Source organism: Melospiza melodia, unplaced genomic scaffold (genome assembly GCF_035770615.1).
Source record: "Melospiza melodia melodia isolate bMelMel2 unplaced genomic scaffold, bMelMel2.pri scaffold_34, whole genome shotgun sequence".
NCBI classification, from domain to species: domain Eukaryota; kingdom Metazoa; phylum Chordata; class Aves; order Passeriformes; family Passerellidae; genus Melospiza; species Melospiza melodia.
In genome coordinates this window covers 9,385,836-9,401,039 of record NW_026948659.1, presented here as the reverse complement: position 1 = coordinate 9,401,039, position 15,204 = coordinate 9,385,836, and the positions used below count along the sequence as shown (strand labels likewise).

Here is a 15,204-nt window from a genome sequence, read left to right as displayed (position 1 = left end):
CCCCCCGAGGGCCGGTGCCGAGCGCCCCTCCCCCAGCTGGGCGTGGCCCTGGCGCAGCTCCGCCCCCAGCAGCTCCAGTGCCAGCGGCACGGTAACTGGGACGGACTGGGAGGGACTGGGGGGGACTGGGGGGGAAAGATCCGGGGGTTTAAGGGTTAAAAATGGGGCTTGAAGGGGTTAAAAATGAGATTGGGATATACTGGGATATACTGGGAGGGACTGGGAGGGACTGGAGGGGACTGGGAGGAAAAAATCCGGGCATTTTTGGAGAAAAAATGGGGATTTAAGGGTAAAAATTTGGAGTTTTATAGGGGAAAATGGGACTGGGATATACTGGGAGGGACTGGGTTATACTGGGAGGGACTGGGGGGGAAAAATATGGGGGTTTTAGGGTTTAAATTGGGGATTTAGGGGGGAAAAATGGGACTGGATATACTGGGAGGGACTGGATTATACTGGTTTATACTGGGGGGCAAAAATTCGGGGATTTTAGGGTTAAAAATGAGGATTGAAGGGTTAAAAATCGGGGTTTTAGAGGGGAAAATGGGACTGGGTTATACTGGTTTGTACTGGGACAAACTGGGAGGGATGGGGAGGGACTGGGGGATGAAAATTTGGTGGTTTTAGGTAAAAATTTGGGGATTTCAGGGTTAAAAATTGGGGGTTTAGGGGTGGAAATGGGACTGGGAGGGACTGGGACAAACTGGGAGGGACGGGAGGTAAAAAATCCGGGGATTTAAGGGTCAAAAATCGGAATTTTAGGTAAAAAATGGGGATTTTAGGGTTAAAAATGGGGATTTAAGGGTTAAAAATGGGGATTTAGAGGGGAAATGGGACTGGGTTATACTGGAATGTACTGGGAGGGACTGGTATGGGGTGGGAGGTGAAAATTTGGTGGTTTTAGGTCAAAAAAATGGGGATTTTAGGGTTAATAATGGGGATTGAAGGGTTAAAATGGGACTGGTTTGTACTGGGAGGGAACTGGGACAAACTGGGAGGGAACTGGGATGTACTGGGTTGTACTGGGGGGAGAAAATTTGGTGGTTTTAGGTCAAAAAAGGGGGATTTGAGGGGTGGAAATGGGGATTGAAGGGTTAAAAATGGGGATTTAGAGGGGAAATGGGACTGGGTTATACTGGGAGGGACTGGGAGTGTCCCCAAGCTGTCCCTGTGTCCCCGGGCTGTCCCCAGGGCTGTCCCCCTGCCCCCAGCAATGTCCCCAGCCTGTCCCCAATGTCCCCGAGCTGTCCCTGGCTGTGTCCCCAATGTCCCCAAGGCTGTCCCCAATGTCCCCAAACTGTCCCTGTGTCCCTGGGGCTGTCCCCAATGTCCCCAAGCTGTCCCTGGGGGTGTCCCTGTGGCGTCCCCAATGTCCCTGTGTCCATTCCCCTGTCCCCAACGATGTCCCCAAGCTGTCCCTGTGTCCCTGGGGCTGTCCCCCATGTCCCCAAGGTGTCCCCAATGTCCCCAAGCTGTCCCTGGGTCTGTCCCCGTGTCCCTGGGGCTGTCCCTGGCTGTGTCCCCAATGTCCCCAAGCTGTCCCTGGCTGTGTCCCCGTGTCCCTGGGGCTGTCCCCAATGATGTCCCCAATGTCACCAGTGATGTCCCCAATGTCCCCAGTGTCCCCAAGCTTTTCCCAATGTCCCCAGAGCTGCGGCCGTTCCAGTCCCTCAAGAATCCCAAATTTTTCTCAAATTTCCCCAAATTTTCCCATTTTTAACCAATTTTTGATGTGCAAAACTCCAAATTTTCCAATTTTTGTTTCCCACTTTCTGTCCCCATTTCCTGTCCCCAGAGTTGTGGCTGTTCCAGTCTCTCAAAAATCCCAAATTTTTCCTCAAATGTCCCCAAATTTTCCCATTTTTAACCAAATTTTCCCATTTTTAACCACATTTTGATGTGAAAAACTCCAAATTTCCCCAATTTTAACGAAATTTTCCCATTTTTTTAAACCTATTTCCTGTCCCCAGAGCTGCGGCCGTTCCAGTCTCTCGGGAATCCCAAATTTTCCCATTTTTAACCAATTTTTTGTCTGAAAAACTCCAAATTTACGATTTCCCCCCCATTTTGTGTCCCCAGAGCTGCGGCCGTTCCAGCCTCTCAAAAATCCCAAATTTCCCCAAATTTTCCCATTTTTAACCAGATTTTGGTGTGAAAAACTCCAAATTTCCCCATTTTTACCCAAATTTCCTGTTTTTCTCCCCAGAACTGCGGCCGTTCCAGACCCTGCCGTTCTCGTCCCTCAGCACCGCCTCCATGTCCCCAATGTCCCCAATTTGTGTCCCAGAGCAGCGGCCATTCCAGCCTCTGAAGAATCCCAATTTTCCCCAAATTTTCCCATTTTTAACCAAATTTCCCATTTTTTCCCCCCAGTTTTAACCAAATTTTCTGATTTTTGTCCCCATTTTGTGTCCCCAGAGCTGCGGCCGTTCCAGCCTCTCAGGAACCCCAAATTTCCCAAATTTTCCTGTTTTTACCCAAATTTTGCGTTTTTCCCCCAGAGCTGCGGCCATTCCAGTCTCTGCAGAATCCCAATTTTCCCCAAATTTTCCCATTTTTAACCCAATTTTCCCATTTTGGACCAAATTTCCCATTTTTCCCCCCATTTTAAACCAAATTTTCTGATTTTTGTCCCCATTTTGTGTCACCAGAGCTGCGGCCGTTCCAGCCTCTCAGGAATCCCAAATTTCCCCAAATTTTCCCAATTTAACCAAATTTTCCCATTTTTAACCAGATTTTGGTGTGAAAAACTCCAAATTTCCCCATTTTTACCCAAATTTCCCATTTTGTCCCCAGAGTTACGTCCATTTCAGACCCTGCCGTTCTCGTCCCTCGGCGCTGCCTCCATGTCCCCAATGTCCCCAATTTGTGTCCCCAGAGCTGCGGCCGTTCCAGCCTCTCAGGAATCTCAAATTTCCCCAAATTTCCCCATTTTTACCCAAATTTCCCCATTTTTACCCAAATTTCCCGTTTTTCCCTCAGAACTGCGGCCGTTCCAGACCCTGCCGTTCTCGTCCCTGGGCGCCGCCTCCGCGTCCCTCGGGGGGCAGCCCTGGGTGTTCGTGGCGCAGCCGGAGCTCGGCGCCTGCGCCCTGCTCGAGTGGGACCAGCTCGGGGGCAGGTTCAGGGCTCAGAGCGTGGTGAATGGTGAGAGAAATGGGGGGAAAAACGGGGAAATTGGGAAAAATGGGAAAAAACGGGGGAAAAATTGGCAAAAAAATGGAAAAAAATGGCGGAAAATAAGGGGAAAATGGAATGGGAGTGGGACCAGCTCGGGGGAGGTTCTGGGCTCAGAGCGTGGTGAACGGTGAGAGAAATGGGGGGAAAAATGGGGAAATTGGGAAAAATGGAAAAAATGGAAAAAACAGGAAAATTTGGGGAAAAAAATCGGCAAAAAAATGGGAAAAAATGGGGAAATAATGGGAAAATAATGGGGAAAAACAAAGGAAAAATGAGGGGGAGGTTCCGGGCTCAGAGCGTGGTGAACGGTGAGAAAAATGGGGGGAAAAATGGGGGGAAAAATGGGGAAATTGGGAAAAAATGGGGAAATTGGGAAAAATGGGGGAAATTGAAAAAAATGGGGAAAAAATAAGAAAAAAAACAGAGAAAAATGGGAAAAAATGGGGGAAAATCAGGGAGAATAGGGGGAAAAGGAGGGGGAGGTTCCGGGCTCAGAGCGTGGTCAATGGTGAGAGAAACTGGGGGGAAAAATGGGGAAATTGGGAAAAAATGGGAAAAATGGTGAAGAAATGTCGAAAATTGGGGAAAAAAAAGGGGAAAAAATGGGGTAAAAAATTGGGAAAAAATGGGGAAAAAATTAGGAAAAAATGTGGGGGCAGATTCTGGGTGCCCACTGTCATCAACAGTGAGAAATAGGGAGAGAAACGGGGAAATTGGGAAAAATGGGGGAAAATGGAAGAAAAAAAGGGGAAATAATAGGAAAAAACCCAGAGAAAAATGGGAAAAAATGGGAAATCAGAGAGAATGGGGGAAAATGTGGGGGAGATTCTGGGCACAGAGCAGCATCAGCAGTGAGAGAAATGGGAGGAAAAATGGGAAAAATATGGGGAAAAATGGGAAAAAATGAAAGAAAATGAAAAATTGGGGGAAAATGGGGAAAAAATCAGCGAAAAAATGGAAAAAATGGGGAAATGATGGGGAAAAACAAAGGGAAAATGAGGGGGAGGTTCTGGGCTCAGAGCGTGGTCAATGGTGAGAGAAATTGGGGGGAAAATGGGAAAAAATGGAAAAAAATGGAAAAACCAGGAAAATTTGGGAAAAAACGGGGAAAAAGTAGGCAAAAAAAGGGGGGAAAATGGGGAAAAAGAAAGGGAAAATGATGGGGAGGTTCCGGGACCAGAGCGTGGTCAACGGTGAGAGAAATTGGGAGGAAAATGGGGAAATTGGGAAAAATGGAAAAAATGGTGAAGAAATGGGGAAAATTGGGAAAAAAACAGGGGAAAAATGGGAAAAAATGGGGAGAAAATGAGGGGAAAATGGAATGGGAGTGGGAGCAGCTCGGGGGGAGGTTCCGGGCACAGAGCGTGGTCAATGGTGAGAGAAATGGGGGGAAAATGGGGAAATTGGGAAAAATGGGGGAAATTGAAAAAAATGGGGAAAAAATAGGAAAAAAAACAGAGAAAAATAGGGGAAAATCAGAGAGAATGGGGGAAAATGTGGGGAGATTCTGGGCACAGAGCATCATCAGCAGTGAGAGAAATGGGAGGAAAAATGGGAAAAAATGGGGAAAAATGGGAAAAATGAAAAAAAAGATAAATCGGGGAAAATGGGGAAAAATCAGTGAAAAAATGGGGAAAAGAAAGGAAAAATGGGGGAAAACAAAAGGTAAAAGAGGGGGAGGTTCTGGGCTCAGAGTGTCTTCAATGGTGAGAGAAATTGGGGGAAAAATGGGGAAATTGGGAAAAATGGAAAAAATGGTGAAGAAATAGCAAAAATTGGGGAAAAAACGGGGAAAAAATGGGAAAAATGGGGGAAAATCAGGGAGAATAGGGGGAAAATGAGGGGTGGTTCTGGACACAGAGCATGGTGAAGGGTGAGAGAAATTGGGGAAAAATGGGGAAATGGGGAAAAAATGGGAAAAATGCGAAAAACTGGGAGAAAAATATAAAAAAATGAGGAAAAATGGGGAAAAACAAAAGAAAAATGTGGGGGAGGTTCCAAGCCCAGAGCATCGTCAATGGTGAGAGAAATTGGGGTGAAAACGGGGAAATTGGGAAAAATGGAAAAAAAATTAAAAATTGGGGGAAAATTGGCCAAAAATTGGGAAAAAATGGGAAAAAACAGGGGTAAAATGGGAAAAAATGGGGAAATGATGGGGAGAACAAAGGGAAAATGAGGGGGAGGTTCCGGGCACAGAGCGTGGCGAGCGGTGAGAGAAATTGGGGGGAAAAATGGGGAGATTGGGTAAAATGGAAAAAAAATTAAAAATTATGGGAAAAATGGAAAAAATGAAAAAAAACAGGGGAAAATGGGGGAAGAGGGTGGAAAAATGGAAAGAACTGGGGAAAAGGTTGGAAAAATGGAAAGAACTGTGAAAAAATGAGGGGAAATGGGGAAAAATGGAGAAAAATGGGGAAAAATGGAGGAAGACAAAGGTAAAATGGGGGAAATGTGGGAAAGTGGTGAAAAATGGTGAAAAATGGTGAAAAAAATTAAAAATTGGGGAGAAAGGGGAAAATGGGGGAAAATGGGGAAAAATTGGGAAAATGGGGAAAAATGGGAAAGAACAGGGGCAAAATGGAGGAAATGGGGGAAAATGAGGGAAATGGGGAACATGGAAAGAACTGGGAAAAAATGAGGGGAAAATGGGGGAAAATGGAAAAAACGGGGGGAAATGTGGGAAAATGTAGAAAAATGGTGAAAAAAATCAAAAATTGGGGAGAAAGGGGGAAATGGGGGGGGAATGTAAAAAATGGGGGAAATGGGAAAAATGGTGAAAAATGTGGGGAAAATGGGGAAAATGGGAAAGAACAGGAGCAAAATGGAGGAAATGGGAGGAAAATGGGGAAAAAGGGTGGAAAAATGGGGGGAAATGGAATAACCGAGGGGAAAATGTGGGAAAATGGGGGGAAAATGGAGGAAAATGGCAAAAAAAATTTTTAAAAATTGGGGTGAAAGGGGGAAATGAGGGGGGGGGAATGGGGAAAAATGGGAAAATTGGGAAAAAAAACGGGAAAATGGTGAAAAATTAGGTGGAAAATGGTGAAAATTTGGGGAGAATTGGTGAAAAATGGGGTGGGAATGGTGACAATGAGTGAGGAACATCGGGATGGAGCCCGAGGACACCAAGGGTGACGGTGCCACCCCAGGAATGGCCTTGGGGACACCAAGGGTGACGGTGCCACCCCAGGAATGGCCTTGGGGACACCAGAATGGGCTGAGGGACCCCAAAGTGGCCTTAGGGAGAACGAGGGCAGCGCCACGATGGCCCCGAGGTCCTCAAGGTCCTCAGATGTCCCAAAGGTCCCAAACATCTCCAATGTCCCCAATGTCCCCAGTGTCCCCAAGGTCTGCAATGTCCCCATGGTCCCCATCAACCCAACATCTCCAATGTCCCCAAGGTCCCAAAGGTCCCCAGTGTCCCCAAGGGTCTCCAATGTCCCCAAGGTCCCAAAGGTCCCAAATGTGCTCAACATCTCCAATGTCCCCTGGGTCCCCAGTGTCCCCAAGGGTCCCCAGTGTCCCCAACGTCTGCAATATCCCCAGGTCCCAAAGGCCCCCAAGATCTCCAATGTCCCCCACTGTCCCCAGGGTCCCATCACCCCAACATCTCCAATGTCCCCAAGGTCCTCAAGGTCCCCAAGATCCTCAAAGTCCCCATCACCCCAACATCTCCAATGTCCCCAAGGTCCCCAGTGTCCCCAAGGTCCCAAAGGTCCCAAACGTGCTCAACATCTCCAGTGTCCCCAGGGTCCCCAGTGTCACCAACACACCAACATCTCCAATGTCCCCTGGGTCCTCAATGTCCCCAAGGTTCCTAAGGTCCCAAACATCTCCAATGTTCCCAAGGTCTCCAACACCCCCAGTGCCCCCAATGTTCCCAGGGTCCCAAGGTCTCCAAGATCCCTATCACCCCAACATCTCCGATGCCCAATGTCCGCAAGGTCCCCAACATCTCCAATGTCCCCAAGGTCTCCAAGGTCCCCAACATCTCCAATGTTCCCAAACTTCTCAAGGTCCCCATCAGCCCAACGTCTCCAATGTCCCCAAGCTCCCCAATATCCCCAGTGCCCCCAGTGTCCCAAAGGTCCCCAACATCTCCAATGTCCCCAAGGTCCCAAGATCTCCAACATCTCAAATGTCCCCAATGTCCCCAAGGTCCCCATCACCCCAACATCTCCAAAGTCCCCAACACCCTCCATATTCCCAAGGTCCCAAAGGTCCTCAGCATCTCCAATGTCCCCAAGGTCCCATCACCCCAACATCTTCGATGTCCCCAAGGTCTCCAATGTCCCAAACGTCCCCAACATTTCCATAATGCTCAAGGTCCCCATCACCCCAACATGTCCAATATCCCCAAGGTCTCTAAGGTCCCCAACATCTCCGATCTCCCCAAACTTCTCAAGGTCCCCATCAGCCCAACATCTCCAGTGTCCCCAAGGTCTGCAATGTCCCCAGTGTCCCCAGGGTTCCAAAGGTCCCCAACATCCTCAATGTCCCCATTGCCCCCAGTGTCCCCAACACCCCCCTAATGTCCACTGTCCCCTCCAGGCTCATCCCCGGTGTCCTGCCACCCTGTCCCGGTGGGTGACACCCTGCTGCTGGTGGTGACCCAGCTGTGTGGGGTCCCCAATGTCCCCAAGGCCCCATCACCCCAACATCTCCAATGTCCTCAAGTTCCCAAAGGTCCCCAACGTCTCCAATGTCCCCAAGCTCCCCAATATCCCCAGTGCCCCCAGTGTCTCCAGGGTTCCAAAGGTCCCCAACATCTCCCATGTCCCCAGGGTCCCCAAGGTCCCCATCACCCCAACATCTCCAAGGTCCCCAATGTCCCCAGTGCCCCCAGTGTCCTCGGTGTCCCCAAGGTCCCCATCACCCCAACATCTCCAATGTCCCCAAGGTCCCCAGTGTCCCCAGTGCCCCCACCATCCCTAGTGCCCCAATGTCTCCGATGCCCCAATGTCCCCAAGGTCTCATCACCCCAATGTCCCCACTATCCCCCCCAGGCTTGTCCCCGGTGTCCTGCCACGCTGTCCTGGTGGTGACACGCTGTTCCTGGTGGTGGCCCAGCTGCGCAGCGGCTCCTGGGTGTGGTCCCATCATCCCAACATCTCCAATGTCCCCAGTGTCCCAAGGTCTCCAACATCTGCAACATCTCCAACATCTCCAATGTCCTCAAGCTCCTCAGTGTCCCCATCACCCCAACATCTCCAAGGTCCTCAAGGCTTCCAGTGTCCCAAAGGTCCCCATCACTCCAGCATCTCCAAGGTCCCCAGTGTCCCCAAGATCCCAAAGTTCCTCAACATCTCCAATGTCCCCAAGCTCCTCAATGTCCCCATCACCCCAATATCTCCAATGTCCCCAAGGTCTCCAACACCCTCAGTGCCCCCAATGTTCCCAGGGTCCCAAGATCTCCAACATCTCCAATGTCCCCAAGCTCCCCAACGTCCCCAATGTCCCCATCACCCCAACATCTCCAATGTCCCCAATGTCCTCAACATCTCCAATGTCCCCATCACTCCAACATCTCCAATGTCCCCAAGGTCCCCAACATCTCCAACGTCCCCATTGTCCCCATTAACATCCCCTCTACCCCCCCCAGGCTCGTCCCCGGTGTCCTGCCACCCCGTGGTGGTGGGTGACACGCTGTTCCTGGTGGTGGCCCAGCTGCGTGGGGGCTCCTGGGTGTGGCGCCGCTCGGGCTCCTCCTTCGTGCGCCACCAGGCGCTGGGCCAGGGCCGCCTGCGCCGTCCCCACGCCGTCACCTCGGCGCACCTGGGCGGGCACCTGTACCTGGGCGTGGCCGACAGCTCTAAGGGTGGCGCCTCCACCGTGTTCCGCTGGGCCTCCGGAGCCTTCTACCCGCAGCAGGCGCTGCGGCCGTGGCGGCGCGACACGCACCTGGAGTTCCTGGAGCTGGGCGGCCGCGCGGCGCTGGTGGCCTGCGGCGCCGCCAGGAGACCCCAGGTGTTCCTGTGGGGCGCCGGCGGCTTCGCGCCGCACACGGACATCCCGCACGTGCCCGACGTCTACGCCGCCAAGCACTTCCGGGTGGAGGGGAATGTGTTCCTGTGTCTCACCAGGTTCCTGGGGGACGCCAAGGTGAGGAACGGGGTGGGAGGGGTTGGTGGTGGGGTTAGGGGTGTTTATTGAGGTTGTGGGGGTCCATCAGGGTTATGGGGTTCCATCAGGATCATGGGGTTATGGGGGTCCATCATGGTTATGGGGTTATGGAGGTCTATCAGGGTCATGTGGTTATGGGTGTCCATCATGGTTATGGGGTTATGGAGTTCCATCATGGTCATGGGGTTATGGGGTTTCCATCAAGGTCATGGAGTTATGGAGGTCCATCATGGTTATGGGGTTATGGGGGTCCATCAAGGTCATGTGACCATGGGGGCTCAGCAGGGTCATGTGGTCATGGGGGTCCATCAAGATCATGGGGGTAACCAGGGTCATGTGGTTATGGGGGTCCATCAAGGTCATGGGGTTATGGGGGTCCATCAAAGTCATGGGATTATGGAGGTCCCTCATGGTTATGGGGTTATGGAGTTCCATCAGGGTCATGGGGGTACATCATGGTTATGAGGTTATGGGGGTCCATCAAGGTTATGGAGTTATGGAGTTCCATCAATGTCATGAGGTTATGGGTTCCATCATGGTCATGTGGTTATGGGGGTCCCATCAGGCTCATGGGGGTCCATCAGGCTCATGGGGGTCCATCAGGCTCATGGGGGTCCATCAAGGTCATGGTGGGTCAGCAGGATCATGGGGTTATGGAGGTCCATCAGGGTCATGGGTCCATAGGGTTCCATCAGGGTTATGGGGTCATGTGGTTATGGGGGTCCATCAAGATCATGGGAGGTAACCAGGATCATGGGATTATGGGGGTCCCTAAGGGTCATATAGTTATGGGGGTCGATCAAGGTCATGGAGTCATGGGTTTATGGGGTTCCATCAAGGCCATGGGGTTATGGAGGTCCATCAAGGTTATGGGGTTATGGGGGTCCATCACGCTCATGTGGTGATGGGGTTCCATCAGGGTCATGGGGTGATGTGGTTATGGGGGCTGATCAAGGTCATGTGGTTATGGGGCTCCATCAGGATCATGGGGGTCCATCAAGGTCCTCGGGGTCCATCAAGGTCATGGGGTTATGGAGGTTCATCAAGGTCATGTTAAGTCAGCAGGGTCATGGGATTATGGGGGTCCATCAGGGTCATGTGGTGATGGGGTTCCATCAGGGTTATGGGATCATGTGGTTATGGGGGTCCATCAGGGTTATGGGGTCATGGGGGTCCATCAGGGTCATGGTGGGTCAGCAGGGTCATGGAGTTATGGGGTTCATCAAGGTCATGCGGTTATGGGGGTCCGTCAAGGTCATGTGACCATGGGAGGTCAGCAGGGTCATGGGGTCATGTGGTTATGGCATCATGGTTATGGGGTTATGGAGGTTTGTCAGGGTCTTGTGGTTATGGGGCTCCATCAGGGTTATGGGGTGATGTGGTTATGGAGGTCGATCAAGGTCATGGAGTCATGAGGGTATGGTGTTCCATCAAGTTCATGGGGTTATGAGGTTATGGGGTCCATCAAGGTCATAAGGTTATGGGGTTCCATCACGGTTATGGGGTTATGGGGTTCCATCAGGATCATGGGGTTATGGGGGTCCACCGGGGTTATGGGGTTATGGAGGTCCATCAGGGTCATGTGACCATGGGGGGTAACCAGGATCATGTGGCTATGGGGGTCCATCAGGGTTATGGGGTTATGGGGGTACATCAAGGTCATGTGGTCATGGGAGGTAATCTGGGTCATGGGTTTTGGGGTTCCATCATGGTCGTGGAGTTCCATCAGGGTCATGGGGTTCCATCAAGGCTGTGTGGTTATGGAGGTCCATCAGGGTCATGGGGTTCCATTAAGATCATGTGCTCAAGGGGGGTCACCAGGGTCATGTGGGACCACCATGGTCATGATGGTCACCACATGGCCACGGGGGCCAACTGGGGTCACGTGAGCCACCTCTGACCCCCTGACTCCATGTGCAGGTAGGTGATGGTGCTGGGACGGGTCCAACCCCACCCAACCCAACCGCCCCATGGTCCCACTGCTGACCCCATGATCCCAGCACCCATCCCATGGTCCCACCACCACCCCATGGTCCCATCACTCCTCCCATGGTCCCATCACTCATCCCATGGTCCCATCACCCATCCCATGGTCCCATCACCACCCCATGGTCCCATCCCATGGTCCCACCACCACCCCATGGTCCTACTGCTGACCCCATGATCCCAGCACTCATCCCATGGTCCCATCACTCATCCCATGGTCCCATCACCCACCCCATGGTCCCACCACCGCCCCATGGTCCCATCACCTACCCCATGGTCCCATCACCCATCCCATGGTCCCATCACCCACCCCTTGGTCCCACCACTGCCCCATGGTCCCACCACTGACCCCAAAACCCACCCCAAATCAACCCAACCAACCCAACCCAATCAACCCATCCCAAACCAACCCAACCCAACCATGTCATGGTCCCAGCACCTACTCCATGGTCCAACTGCTGACCCAACCCCATGTCCAGGCGATGGCGCTGGGAAGGCTCCAACCCAAGCCAACCCAACTCAACCCAACCATGGTCCCAGCACCCATCTCATGATCCCATCACCCACCCCATGGTCCCACCACCATCTCATGACCCCACACCCCCCCTGGTGCCCAGGCGAGGCGCTGGGGGGGCTCCAACCCAACCCAACCAAACCCAACCAACCCAACTCATCCCAACCCAACCATGCCATGGTCCCACCACCATCCCATGACCCATCATCCATCCCATGGTCCCACCACTGACCCTACCATGTCCAGGTGATGCCCTGGGGGCATTCCAACCCAACCTGACCCAACCCAACCCAACCCAATGAACCCACCCCATGGTCCCACCACTGATCTCATGACCCCATTGTCCCACCACCCATCCCACGCCCCCACCACCATCTCATGGTCCCCCCTCGTGCCCAGGTGATGCGCTGGGAGGGCTCCAACCCAACCCAAACCAATCCAACCACCCCATGGTCCCACCACTATCCCATGACTCCACCACTGATCCCATGACTCCACCCACATCCAGGTGATGCATTGGGAGGGCTCCAACCCAACCCAACCCAACCCAACCCATGACCCCACCACTGATCTCATGGTCCCACCACCCATCCTATGACCCATCACCCATCTCATGGTGTCGCCACTGACCCAACTCAACCCAACCCAATCCAACCCAACTCAACCCAACTCCTCCCACCCCATCCCATGGTCCCACCACCCATCCCATGATCTCACCACCCATCTCATGGTCCCACCACCCATTCTCTGGTCCCACCACGGATCCCCTGACCCCACCACTGATCTCATGACCCCATGGTCCCACCACTGATCCCATGACCCCAAACCCCACCTACCATGTCCAGGTAATGCACTGGGAGGGCTCCAACCCAACCTGACCCAACTCAACCCAACCCAACCCAACCCAACTCATTCTATCCCCTGACCCCCTCACCATCCCACGGTCCCCCCACGCACAGGTGATGCGCTGGGAGGGCTCCATGTTCCGCGAGGTGCAGGCGGTGCCGGCGCGCGGCTCCCTGGTGTTCCAGCCCCTGCTCCTGGCCGGGCGCCGCCTCGTCCTGCTGGGCAACGACTTCGCGCCGAGCCGCGTGCTGGCCGCGGGCGCGGGCGGGCGCCTGGAGCCGCGGCAGGAGCTGCCCGTGCCCTCGCCCCGCGCCTTCGTCCCCGTCACTGCCGCGCGGAGACACTTCCTGCTGGCCACCAGCTTCAAGGGCGCCACGCAGATCTACGCACACGTCACCGAGGACATTGGCACCTAGGGGACACCTGGGGACATATGGGGACATCATGGGGACATCGTGGGGAGAGCCACGTCACTGAGGACATTGGCACCTAGGGGACATCATGGGGACATCTGGAGGGACGTGGGGATGGTGGTCACCACGATCTTGTGGAGCTGGGGACATCAGGGGACATCATGGGGACAGCCAGATCTACGCACACGTCACCGAGGACATCGGCACCTAGGGGACACGTGGTGGCATCTGGAGGGACGTGGGGATGGTGGCCACCACGATTTTGTGGAGATGGGGACAGCTGGGAACACGTGGTGGTGGCATCTGGAGGGACGTGGGGGTGGTGGCCACCATGATCTTGTAGAGATGGGGACATCAGGGGACATCATGGGGATGTGTGGCAGCTGAGGATGGTGGCCACCATGATGTTGTGGAGCTGGGGACATCAGGGGACATCAGGAGACACTTGGTGGTACATCTGGAGGGACGTGGGGATGGTGGCCACCACAGCATCATGGAGATGGGGACATTCTGGGGACGCTGTGGGGACACCGTGGGGATGGTGCCACCACCGCGGCCTTGTGGAGCTGCAGGGACCTGGGGATGTCCCCACGGCTCGGTGACCTGAGGGACGCGGGGACATCGACCGGACACAGCCGGGACCTGGGGCCACCCTCACCCCGATGTCCCCAAGGCCACCGCTGACCCAGTGTCCCCAAAGCCACCCTCACCCAGATGTCCCCAAGGCCACCCTTGACCCAATGTCCCCTTTTGGTGCCACCATCTCCCACGTTCACCAGTGACCTGATGTCCCCAGAGCCACCAACGACCGGATGCCCTGATGCCACCTCCTGGTGTCACCATCACTCTGATGTCCCCAAGGCCTTCTGTCCCTTCCTGGTGCCACCATTGCTCCGATGTCCCCAAGGCCACCATGGCCCCGATGTCCCCAGAGTCGCTGTCACCTCAATGTCACCCTTGGCTTTGTGTCACTTTCTGGTGCCACCATCACCCCAATGTCCCCAAGGCCACCACCACTCAATGTCCCCAAGGCTTTCTGTCCCCTCCTGGTGCCACCATGGCCTCAATGTCCCCTCCTGGTGCCACCCCCCCCCCCCGATGTCCCCAAGGCCGCTGTCACCTCAGTGTCCCCTCCTGGTGCCACAGGTGATCCGATGTCCCCAAGGCCACCACTGACACAAGGTCCCCTCCTGGTGTCACCAATGCCTTGATGTCCTCCAGGGCCACCACCAATCAATGTCCCCAAGGCCTTGTGTCCCCTGCTGGTGCCACCAAGTCCCCAGTGTCCCCAGTGTCACCACGGCCCCGATGTCCCCAAGGCCTTGTGTCCCCTCCTGGTGCCATCAGTGACCAGGTGTCCCCAAGGCAACCCTCACCCCAGTGTCCCCTCCTGGTGCCACCATCTCCCCGGTGTCCCAAAGGCCACCGTTGTCACTTGGGTGTCACCTCTGCTCTCGTGTCCTCTTCTGGTGCCACCATGGCCCCAATGTCCCCAAGGACTCGTGTCCCCTCCTGGTGCCACCATTGTCCTGATGTCCCCAAGGCCACCATCGCCCCAATGTCCCCTCCTGGTGCCACCATCGCCCCATTGTCCCCAAGGTCACCATGGCTCTGATGTCCCCAGTGCCACCAATGCCCCACTGTCCCCAAGGCCACCATCACCTCAATGTCCCCAGAGTCGCTGTCACCTCAATGTCCCCAAGGCTTTGTGTCACTTCCTGGTGCCACCATGGCCCCGATGTCCCCAAGGCCATTGTCACCTCAGTGTCACCTCTGGTCTCGTGTCCTTCCTCTTCTGGTGCCACCATCTCCCCAATGTCCCCAAGGTCCCCATCACCCTGGTGTCCCCAAGGCCTTGTGTCACCTCCTGGTGCCACCATCACTCAATGTCCCCAGAGTCGCTGTCACTCCGATGTCACCCTTGGCTTTGTGTCACTTTCTGGTGCCACCATCACCTCAATGTCCCCCAAGGCCACCATCAATCAATGTCCCCAAGGCCTTATGTCCCCTCCTGGTGCCACCATCTCCTCAATGTCCCCAGAGCCACCATTGTCACCTCAGTGTCACTGCTGCTCTCGTGTCCTCTTCTGGTGCCACCATCGCCTCAGTGTCCCAAGGCCACCATGGCCCTGATGTCCCCAG

At 54.1% G+C, this 15,204-nt stretch overlaps 2 protein-coding genes across 2 annotated transcripts; both read left to right on the top strand.

Moving 5' to 3' along the window:
- On the top strand, window positions 1-14,980 carry LOC134434234 (leucine-rich repeat LGI family member 4-like; the record flags this gene model as incomplete). Its single annotated transcript, XM_063182918.1, has 4 exons — window positions 1-91; window positions 2,983-3,147; window positions 8,783-9,282; window positions 12,763-14,980. Coding segments are annotated over 4 exons (1,059 nt in total), but the record flags the coding sequence as incomplete, so codon positions are not given.
- LOC134434233 (uncharacterized) lies at window positions 6,224-8,020 on the top strand. Its single transcript, XM_063182917.1, has 3 exons — window positions 6,224-6,806; window positions 6,869-7,124; window positions 7,161-8,020. Exons 1-3 carry the CDS (start codon window positions 6,290-6,292, stop codon window positions 7,789-7,791), a joined length of 1,404 nt encoding a protein of 467 aa, XP_063038987.1. The 5' UTR covers window positions 6,224-6,289; the 3' UTR covers window positions 7,792-8,020.
- Window positions 14,981-15,204: the final 224 nt, after the last annotated feature.